At 42.0% G+C, this 12,023-nt stretch overlaps 1 protein-coding gene across 2 annotated transcripts in view; it reads right to left on the bottom strand.

Annotated features, from left to right (window-relative positions):
• The window catches only part of LOC141147244 (contactin-associated protein-like 5), a 514,695-nt gene that overhangs the window by 252,892 nt on the left and 249,780 nt on the right, over nucleotides 1-12,023 (bottom strand). For both annotated transcript variants that reach the window (XM_073634437.1, XM_073634436.1), the window contains exon 6: nucleotides 98-282. In XM_073634437.1, the coding sequence (XP_073490538.1) occupies nucleotides 98-282 (185 nt within the window). The remainder of the gene's footprint in view (nucleotides 1-97; nucleotides 283-12,023) is intronic.

Genomic DNA, 12,023 nt, shown 5'->3' with positions numbered 1-12,023 from the left:
CTTACGCTTTTACATTTATTTTTCACATTTCTGCAAAATTTTTACATTTTGTCAGAAGGTTGACCAATCTTAAACGATTCATCAAAACAAAACGCACCTCGTAATCGATGTCCAAGTCATCGGACTCGCCCTTGGTGCGGAAATGTTGGGTGTATTTGTCCACTGTGAAGTTGACTTGTTTGTTAAACCGATCTATCAGAACTGAATGCCAGTGCTGGTCATCCAACAGGCTTCCCAATGTCACCACGGTGTGAGTGTTACCGAATCGTAGCTTGGCGTCACCTGAAGAGGAAAAATGGGAATAGATTATAATCTGTTTTAATATCAGGAGGGAAACAAATGGCACTAGTCTGTAGGTGACTAGATCATTTTCACAGTCAGTATAGGACAATATTTAACCCTTATCTTATCCTTCGCTCCCCCAGCAGCTGGCGCTCACCTCTTCCCTCCAATGTTCCAGGCTGAAGTCATCCAGTGCACGCAGTATAAAGGAAGGAAACAACCCCGAGTGCAGCACACCATCAGGACCCATAAGTCAGTATTAGAAGCAGCCCCAGCCTGGCTCCATCCAGGCCACAAGTCCAACGCCTTTTGACCCACAAGGTCCATGACTATGCCAAATGGGTGGGGCAAAATGCACCAGGGGCGTGGCCTGGACGAAACTGGGCTGAGGCTGCTTCTACTTTAGTCACTGTTGGGTCCTGAACTAACCTCCATCTCATGAATTGTTACAAAGTTACAGTCTAATTAATGGGGGAGGAAGCCCAAGGAAATGTTTCTTCCTGCCTAGTACAAGGTTACAATGTTGTAGTCTGATCACCGGGGGAGGAAGCCTTAGAAAATGTGTCTTCCTGCCTTCTACAAGGTTACAATGTTGCAATCTGATCACCGGAGGAGGAAGCCTAAGGAAATGTTTCTTCCTGCCTACTTTAAAGTGGTGTTCTGCCCAAAAAAGCTGCTGGCTTTTAACAATAGGATATTTACCTGTCCTGGAGTCCAGTGATGTCGGCACAGCGGGTGATGATCGGCTGTCGGGTGCTGCCGCCGCCGCCATTGCGGGTAAGGGTACCCGGTAGTTTAGCCTTACGGCTTCACGCCGGGAACCCTACTGCGCATGGGTGAGGCCCCGCTCCTCTCTCCTACTGGCCCGGCAACAGGGAGAGGAGGGAGCCCCACGGTGATGTCACGGGCCATGGCAAGGCCCATGGAAGTGGGAACAGGATACCTGTCTAAGACAATTGTGGCACCGGAGGGGGAGAGGAGACAAATGAGCGGAAGTTCCACTTTTGGGTGGAACTCCGCTTTAAGGTTACAATGTTGCAGTCTGATCACCGGGGGGAGGAAGCCTAAGGAAATGCTTCTACCTGCCTTCTACACGTTTAGAATGTTGCTGTCTTATTACGGCGGGGAGGGAAGTCTAAGGAAATGTCTCTTCCTGTCTTCTACAAGATTACAATGTTACAGTCTGATAACAGGGGGTGGGGAGACTGAGGAACTGCTTCCTCCGGCCTGCAGCAGACTGATGACATCATCTCAGCCTAGACAAAGTAGCCTGACGGAAATGCAAGGATGGCATGTTAATGATAAAAAGGGGATCTTTTTGAAAATTGATGCTGATGATGATGCCAGAAATGAATCAATGAAGACTTGTAAAGTTAATAAGATTCATGGTAAAGGGCCCAGGTAACTAAAGAGCTTCCCAGGCTCCCTGCTTACATCACTATAATACTATAATAGATGTAATGCTTATTATGGTAAATTGTGTGATTTATATGTCAGTATAAAAGTAAATGCACCAACTATTTAAATGCAAACTTTTACATTCCTATTTTGGAATATTATTAATAGTCAATTTACATAAAGGCAACTTGGACTGTAGATTTATTGGTGCTTTCAAGAGCTCTTTAATGCATGACATAAAAATAGGTTTTCTGGATTTGCATATCATATAACCACATGACCTACTTTAGTATAATTATTTTTTTTTTTTTTTTCATTTGTTTTACTCTCCCAGTTTTTTCTGCACGTAACCCCGTTATGTGAGATTACAAGTCGCAGTCATTTACAATGTAAAGAGGCCAGCTGTCGTTGTGCCCTAACTATCTGTTACGGTGACATTATAAGCAAAAAAAAAAATGACTTCTTTGTTGAAATTTGCAGCTCAGAAAATATATCATCGCCATGGAAACAGACGTTCAACTTTTTATGTGTTGACATGTGTAAGGAAATTAAATATATAAAATAACAAGTCTAAAAATGAAGATAAAAAAAGTCTTTGAGAAGGAGACACTTTTCCTCCTTCTGATGTTTAATAACCGCGTTTCACCAACTGATAAGGATAAATGGTTTTCCAAATGTTTTACAAATTAATATGTGAAAAGTGGGGGGGGGGGGGGGTCATTTGTATTCAGCCCCCTTTATTCTGATACCCCTAACTAAAATCTAGTGGAACCAATTGCCTTCAGAAGTCACCTAATTTTTAAATAGAGTCCACCTGTGTGTAATTTAATCTCAGTATAAATACAGCTGTTCTGTGAAGCCCTCAGAGGTTTGTTAGAGAACCTTAGTGAACAAACAGCATCATGAAGGCCAAGGAACACACCAGACAGGTCAGGGATGAAGTTTTGGAGAAGTTTAAAGCAGGGTTAGGTTTAAAAAAAATATCCCAAGCTTTGAATATCTCACAGAGCTCTGTTCAATCCATCATCCGAAAATGGAAAGAGTATGGCACAACTGCAAACCTACCAAGACATGGCCGTCCACCTAAACTGACCGGCCGGGCAAGGAGAGCATTCATCAGAGAAGAGCCAAGAGGTCCATGGTAACTCTGGAGGAGCTGCAGAGATCCACAGCTCAGGTGGGAGAATCTGTCCACAGGACAACTATTAGTCGTGTTCTCCACAAATCTGTCCTTTATGGAAGAGTGACAAGAAGAAAGACATTGGTGAAAGAAAGTCATAAGAAGTCCTGTTTGTAGTTTGTGAGAAGCCATGTGGAGGACACAGCAAACATGTGGAAGAAGGTGATCTGGTCAGATGAGACCAAAATTGAACTTTTTGGCCTTAAAGCAAAATGCTATGTGTGGGGGGAAAACTAACACTGCACATCACCCTGAACACACCATCCCCACCGTGACCCCGCCACCTTATGACATCACAGTCCCAGGGCATGATGGGACTGTGACGTCATAAGGGGGCAGGGTCACTGAGTGACATCACCCGGTGACCATGCCCCATGCCTATATAAGTCATTGCGCACCTCGCACACAGCATTACAGTGGGAGAGAGCGTCGTGTCAACATCGGAAGAAGAGAAGAGGGAAGAAGACGATGGAGAAGACCAGGCCACCACTAGCAAAAGAGCAGAAGATAGCGGAGAAGCCAGGCTGCCTAATAAATTACTCTAAAAACCTGTGTAGTGTGTTTTTTTATTGACACTTTTTCCCCCAGGTGAATTGTTTTTTTTCGGCGTAGGGGGTTCCCCTTAAAATCCATACCAGACCTAAGGTCCTGGTATGCTCCTGGACAGGAACCCATGCCGGTTTTTTATTTAAAATTTGGTGTGAATGAATGAATGAATGAATGATTTATAAAGCGCTGCAAATGCGAACTGAATCGCCTCAAGGCGCTGGATGCATTCTCTGATGTCCACTTCTCAGAAAAGGAAGGTCTTTAGTTTTTTTCTGAAGGCCTGGTGGTTTTCTTCCATGCGGATGTTGGTAGGAAGAGCGTTCCATAGTCGAGGTCCTTGGACTGCGAATCTTCGTTCTCCCTTTGCTTTGTAGTGGTATTTGGGAATGGTAAGGAGGTTTTGGTTAGCTGATCGAAGACTGCGATTCGGTGTATAGTGTTTTATTTTCTCGCGGAGATATGGTGGGGCGTTTCCTTGTACACATTTGTGGGTGAGGCAGAGGGTCTTGAATGTGATCCGTTTCTTCACCGTTAGCCAGTGTAGGCTCTTTAGGGAGGGGGAGATGGATTCCCAGGGTTTTTTTCCTGTTAACAGTCTTGCCGCCGTGTTTTGGATGAGTTGTAAGCGCGCAAGCTGATATTGGGGTAGTCCTACGTAGAGCGAATTTGCGTAGTCGAGTCGGGAATTGATGATTGTTCCCACAACTGCCGCTTTGTCCTCTTCTGGGATGAAGGGGATGAGTCTACGTAGTTGGCGGAGGAGATGGTGGGATCCGCTCACCACTGATCCTATTTGTGCATCCATTGTCATTCCTGAGTCAAAAATGACTCCGAGACTCTTGGCTTTGGTGCTTGGGGAGATGGTCTGTCCAAGGATGGTGGGAGGTGTCCATGTAGTCTTTATTTTGGAATTTTTGTTAGCTTGTAGAAGAAGAAGTTCTGTTTTTGATCCGTTGAGTTTGAGGGAGCTAGTGGTCATCCAGCCGTCTATTAAGGAGAGGCATTTCTGTAATTGCTGAGTTCCCCCTCATGATTCACACGAAACACCTGTCGGCAATGCTTTTCGCTCATCGCGAAAGGAAAAAACACATTTTTCCTTTCCTGATGAGCGAGCCAGCTCGGTGCTGGCTCCCGCGACGGGGCTCGCAGGTGTCAAATCTCTCCGATACAGAAGTTGACCAAAGGGTGGCAGTAAAGAGCTGAAAAACCACGTGATTTGGTGAAAGTTGGATAAAAAGTCCTGCCATGTGTATGCTTAATTAGTTTAAGGCCAACGCCCTTTGTACAAAAATCCACTGGAAAGTTTGTACAAAGTCTTATCGTTTGTATGGGCCTTTCGAATGGCCCAATTCACAGTCCAGACCTAAATCCAATTGAGAATCTGTGGCAAGACTTGAAATTTGCTGTTCATAGACGCTCTCCATCCAGTCTGACAGAGCTTGAGATATTTTGCAAAGAGGAATGGGCAAAAATGTCCCTCTCTAGATGTGCAAAGCTGGTAGAGACATCCCCAAAAAGACTTGCAGCTGTAATTGCAGAGAAAGGGGGTTCTACAAAGTATTGACTCCGGGGGCGCCATACAAATGAACCCCCCACACTTTTCACATATTTATTTGTAAAAGATGATGAAAACCATTTCTCATTTTCCTTCCACTTCACAATTATGTGTCACTTTGTGTTGGTCTATCACATAAAATCCCAATAAAATACATTTACGTTTTTGGATGTAACATGACAAAATGTGGAAAATTTCAAGGGGTGTGAATACTTTTTCAAGGCACTGTAAATAACTATACAGTACAAAGTAAATACATTTTAGTAGGGAAGGTGGCAATAATGTTTTGTTCTGTGGGTGTTCAGAAGTAGGTATGGGAAAAATTACTTTTAATGATGCTGTAGTTGGTAATACTTATATATTTATAACAGAAAAAAGGTAATAGTAATAATAATAATAATAATAATAATAATAATACAGTTTAAGCATTTTCACAACTGTTATAAAAAGTAGAGTGGTGAGATAATAATAATAGTTATATCATTATTTAAATAACTATACAGTAAAAATGAAATACAATTATTAAGGGAGACGACAAAAATGTTCTGTTCTGTAGACATTAAGATTCAGATGTGGCAAAAAGTACTTTTAATGACCCTACAGTTTTTAAAATTATATATTTATAACTGAAAAAAATATAATAATAATTGTAATAATATTAACATTTTATTTAAACACCTTCACAACTGTTTGAGAATAAAGTAGTTTGGAGAGATAATAAATATATCATTTTTTTAAATCATTATTTAAATAACTATACAGTATAAATTAAGTACATTTATTAAGGGAGGTGGCAATAATGTTATGCTGTGTGGGCATTCAGAATTCAGTATGATAAAAATTGCATTTATTGATCCTTCAGTTTTTATCACTGTATTATTAAAACTGGAGAATTTAAATAATAATAATTAAATAGTATTATTATTTATTATTATTATTTTTTTTTTTTCAGCACTTTGACAATCTTTAAATTAGAATGAGGTTGTGTGTGGAGACAATAAATATAGTTATATCATTTTTTTAAAATCATTAATTAAATAACTTTACAGTATAAATTGAGTACATTTATTAAAGGAGGTGGTAACAATGTTTTGCTGTGTGGCCATTCAGAATTCAGTATGACAAAAATTGCATTTAATGATTCTACAGTTTTTATCACTGTATAATTAAAATTGGACAATTTAAATAATAATAATAATTAAAATAGTATTTATTATTATTATTATTATTTATTTATTTATTTATTTCAGCACTTTGACAATCCTTAAAGTAGAATGAGATTGTGTGTGGAGATAATAAATATAGTTATATCATTTTTTAAATCATTATTTAAATAACTATACAGTATAAATTAAGTACATTTATTAAGGGAGGTGGCAATAATGTTTTGCTGTTTGGGCATTCAGAATTCAGTATGACAAAAATTGCATTTATTGATCCTACAGTTTTTATCACTGTATAATTTAAAACTGGAAAATGTAAATAATAATAATTAAAATAGTATTATTATTATTATTATTTTTTCATTTCAGCACTTTGACAATCTTTAAAGTAAAATGAGGTTGTGTGGGGAGATAATAAATGTAGGTATATCATTATTTAAATAACTATACAGTAAAAATTAAATACATTTACTAAGAGAGTCCTCAATAATGTTTCTCTGCTTGAGCATTAAGATTTAGGTATGGCAAAAATAACTTTTAATGACCCTGTTGTATCACTATATATTTTAAAACTGTAAAATTGTAATATTATTATTATTATTATTATTATTATTATTATTATTATTATTTTACAATAATAATAATAATAATAATACCAATAATTATCATACATTTTCATTGCAGCAATTTTTTTTTAATTATTTAGTTTAGTGAAGGAATAAATATAGTTATGTAATTATTTAAATAACTATACAGTACAACTTAGATTCAGTTATTAAAGTAGATGTAAACAGTAACTGAAATTTTTACAAAATTTCCTGATTTTTTCCGGTATTTAGGAGGAATTAAAACTCTCAATTTTACCCATCACCAGACAGAAGAAGGAAACAAGGTGGAAAATAAAATCACGGTTCTGGTGCTGCCCCCTCCCCCCACTGGCCCATGAGTGTCATTGTAGAAAATACAGCCCTGCACCGACCCTGAACAAGCATGCAGCAATTAAGGTGAGGACAAAGTAGGAAGCAAAGCCTGAACATGTAATGACTCTGGTTATGAAGGTCTGGACTCAACCCTTGTGAGTTATCATAGACAAGTTCTAGTCTGGATATTCATACCAGATATCTTCTGGTTTATTTCAGGCTTTTCTTTATTGTACATCACATGTTCTCCTATGTTGGGAGGACAAAGAGCCTACACAAGAAGGAAGGAAAATCGCTCAGATTTTGATGGGTGATTTCTGACATTTAAAGGTTCTCCGTTTATCATAGAAAATCTGCAAAGTGTGGATGTAACAGATGTATTTCAGCTGGGACCTCAGCCGATGTATGAGCTAATTACTGGTGACATTTTAGTCATTGAACATCGGCTCTACGAACGCGCTTCCGCAGGAGTCTCTCGCCGCTCACGCCAATTCCCAGAGCTGGCTTCTGTTTCAAATTCAGAAGGTAATTTGGGGTAAGAAGAGATTAGTTCATCAGTCTGCTTAACCCTCCCATCGCTGTTAGGAACTACGCAACTGTACCGAGAGTAGAACTGGAAAGTTTCCAAACAGCCGTTTGACTTCATACGTCCCATCTGATCATCTCGGGTCAAAGGCCAAATCCACTCCAAAGTAGAGATGAACAGGGTCATTTCATCAAAACTGATTTCGACCAACGTGAAAATTCTACATTTTGGGAAAATTTCTCTGTAGAAGATCAGCAGCACTGTAGTGCCTGGACAACGACCTTCATGGCAGGATTGACAGTTATTATTTTACGGGAAGCTGAAGATTTTCAGTGTAGTGTATCCACAATAAGTTCTTAAGGGTTCCCCGCTCAGGTTGTCAAGGTCCGATGAGGTGGATGCTGCTGGCTAGTGAGGGTGCAGGCAGAGGAGAGGTCCGTCCAGATCCAAAGCATACTGCAACAAATAGGAAGAGATAGCCCTGCCGCCGCACACCTCACCCGCCCTGAGTGGTAAGGAGGTAAAATCAGCCTCAGCTCAATTCATCCAGACCACGACTCCAACATGTTTCTCTTCTGTGTAGTGGATGCTTGTGCAGCCTTGACTTCCTAGAGAATTATTGGGTTCTCCTGCCTGTTCTGTTCTAAGAGAAAGCCAGTTAACCAGCGCACATTGGCGCACATTCGTGGGCACATTAGCATGTGCACAAGAGGAAATATGCATTTGCACATGCGCAAGCGCGCACATGTGCATGCACTGGTGCCAAACAGCCTATTTAAACCAAGCAATGACATGAAGACATTGCTGAGTGGTCTTTTAGCTTGTTCCTTTTTGCCTGTGCCCTGATTTGCTTCCTGCATACCTATGCTTGACCCGCTTGATCTCAACCCTCCTCTGGACTTTTGTCTGGCTACCTGTGACCTTGGCCTGTGTTTGACTCTGTTCTTGTCTCATGCTCTTGTACCTTGCTGCCTGATTGTGCACCGACTCTGGCTTGCATCCTGTTCCTGCTTTAGTCTCACGTTCCTGTACCTGTATTACCTGGCTGTTGATGACCCCTTGGCTTATGTTCCGGCTATGCTCCTACCTACTATTCTAGCATCACAGAGTTCCAGTTTCAGGTGTCTGTCTGGTGATCTATGGCCATAGGTTCCCTGTCAAGCCTCAGCTAGTGCCACCTGCTATACCAGTCCTCATGCCACTCTGTGTCCTACACTCCCTGTCAGCTCTACCAGGGGTGTTGGACAGGAGATGCAAGAGAAGCCCCCTCTACAGCTCGTTCTCCACCAGGTACATGACACCTGTTTATGGACCAAGCAGAACACCAACAATTCCTATGGCAAAATAAAATCAGGCTCCAGTCTTTATTGTATGTTTACTATTTATTGCAGTGCGCAAATATAGGAGATTGGGTCTAGAGCAGGGTTTCTCAATTAGGGTCCCTCCAGCAGTTGTTAGGAGTTTCGTGAGCAATGAGCAATTTCTGCCTCTTAGATGAGTTCCCACTGACACCATTGATCTTTCTTTATGGTAGATCTTGGGACACAGAGCAGCATAGTAATTACTATGTGGGTTATAGGCCACCTTCAGGTGATGGACACTGGCACACCCAAGATAGGAAGTTCACTCCTTATATTACCCCTTCCCATACTGGGAGTACCTCAGTTTTTTCACCAGTGTCTAAGGTGTTGGTCACGGTTGAGGAAGTGCTAAAGAAGAGCTCCACTGGAGGATCCTTGCTGGATCAAATAGACTTTTGAAACCGGCTCCATCCAAAGTGTCACTGAGGCCAAAATGGATGGTACCCAGGCTTCATAAAGGAAGAACGAGATTTTGCCTGTAACGCCTCTCTTGGGGGGGCTGGACCCTGGGACCCAGTGCTTTGGTCATGCATTTAATACCAAAATTTTCTTCTGGCAGGGTGCTATACAGGTCCAAGGAAGTGGAACCCCGATTAAAAAGGGACCCCGTCCTTGATAGTTTATTTTAAACGTAGCCCGCTGTGATGGGTGAAGATTGGATCTTTTTAGCTATCTGTAAGGGGGGTACAGTGAGGGGAAAAAAGTATTTGATCCCCAGCTGATTTTTTTGCCCACAGACAAAGAAATGATCAGTCTATAATTTTAATGGTAGGTTTATTTTAACAGTGAGAGACAGAATAACAACAAAAATATCCAGAAAAACCCATTTCAACCTGGGTTTTGCTACCAAGTACTAAGCTTTTTTTTGCGAAGCAGTCGAATACTTATTTCACTCATTAAAATGTAAATCAATTGGCACACATTGGGATTGTTTCAGGATAGAGAGCGGGGGGGGGACCTTCCTTTCCTGAATGAACACAGTTCCCTCATTCTGTATGTGGTGAGGTGTTAGGGACAGGAGCCCACTGGTCAGGGAGAGGGAACCTAGCGCAGGGATAGATTTCAGAGTAAGAGGGACAGTATAGAAAGTTGCTCAGACTACTTCTCCGCTTTTAAGTATACTGCATCTGCCTTCCTGCGTCAGATGCCGCTGGCCTTGGTCTTCCACTCTCCAGTTGGAGTTCCATCTCCTGAGTGAGTGTTGCTGATCAGTTATTACTGATGAAGAGACTTAGTTGTTGTATCTGCAACTGTTAAAGTGGCTGTAACACTGACATATTTTTTTTAATGAAGACTTCTACCTGGTATAGTAGAGGATGTCAAGTCATCTGTGCCCAGTCTTGCCACAAAGAGTTAATACAGCTCTGAGCAATCCTCCTCTTGTCTTTTTTTAGTAAGATAAATTACACACAAATAAGTTTGTATCACCACATCCCCCACTGCTGTGACTGACATCTGATTTCCTTATCTCAGGAATGGCATGAGAGAGATAGAGAGAGAGAGAGAAATAGAGAGAGAGAGGGAGTGATACGATTCAAGCTTCATGTCCCTCCTTCTTTCTTCTCCAGCTCTCCAAGGATTGGCTGCTCCGTACCTCAGCATGATTGGGCATGCTGAAGTCATGTGGTGACTTTCCTGAGTTTTGACTGGATGTTACTCAAAACTCAGGAATAGGAGAGTGTAGAGATGGGCGAGAAGTCTTGTGACATCATGACTCCGCCCTCCAAGCTCCGGCAAAGAGACCCGCCCACCCGATTCCAGTGTTTCTGGGGCTCAAACTGCTGAAGGGGGTGAAATTTGCAAGGTAGGGATACTTGCAGGAGGCTTGCAGGTATATATACTTTAATACTCTGCCTTTAGTTTATACTGGATGAGTGGTGGGTTTACATCCACTTTAACAATATATTCTGCATTCTGATTCACTGTGTGTGCTGAGTCTTCCCTTTGGGTGCCTACCATTTGGATCTTACCCAGCTCCTCAGCCTACACCCTGGTTTTCATCAGAAATAGTGTCCCCATTGGAAGATTTTGCCTATATTCCTGTTCTGGTGACAACTAAAAATTTGGGAACTTCTTTCACTTTTTCTCTAGGTGATATTGTTAAACAGGGCAAATAGAGAAGGTGAAACACCCTAACAGGGACACAGCCTGCAACAAAATCCCAGCAGGGGGTCTAATCTCTCTCAACTCTATGCTAAAGAAAGGAGTTGTACTTTAACCACTTCCCACCCAGCCTATAGCAGAATGATGTTCGGGCGATGGTTCCGTTATCCTGACTTTCAGAATAACAAGCCTATGTGCGCCCGTGGGGGCACGCAGCGTGGCGATCGGTGGTGCGGTGTGTCAGCCTGACACACCACAACTCCGATGTAGGAAAAGTGCCTCTGACGGAGGCGCTTTACCACGTGATCAGCTGTGTCCAATCACAGCTGATCACTTTGTAAACAGGAAAAGCCGTGTATCGGCTGACAGACGCGAGTAGAGGAGAGCTGATTGGCTGCTCTCCTGACGAGGGGGGTCTGCGCTGATTGATTATCAGCGCATCAGCGCAGCCCCCCCAAGGCTGCCCACCCAGGACCACCAGGGATGCCCACTATGGATGACCACCAGGTATGCCACCCATGGCTACCAGGGATGACATTCAGTGCCCATAAATGATGCCAATCAGTGCCCACCAGTAAAGCCTGCCAGTGCCATCTATCAGTGTCCATCAGTGTCTATTCCTGCCCATCAGTGCCACCTATCAGTGCCCATCAGTGCCGCCTATGAGTGCCCATCAGTGCGTCTATCAATGCCCATCAGTGCCACATATCAGTGCCCATCATCAGTGCCCATCAGTGCCACCTCATTAGTGCCACCTCATTGGTGCCACCTCATCAGTGCCCATCAGTGCAGCCTCATCAGTGCCCATCAGTGAAGGAGAAAACTTACTTATTTACAAAATTTTATAACAGAAGCAAAGAAAAAAACCCCAGTGGTGATCAAATACCACCAAAAGAAAGCTCTATTTGTGGGAACAAAATGATAAAAATGTTGTTTGGGTACAGTGTCGCATGACTGCGCAATTGTCATTTAAAAAGCGACAGCGC

This window comes from Aquarana catesbeiana, linkage group LG06, assembly GCF_042186555.1.
Source record: "Aquarana catesbeiana isolate 2022-GZ linkage group LG06, ASM4218655v1, whole genome shotgun sequence".
NCBI lineage: Eukaryota > Metazoa > Chordata > Amphibia > Anura > Ranidae > Aquarana > Aquarana catesbeiana.
This window is presented reverse-complemented; position numbering and strand designations above follow the sequence as displayed.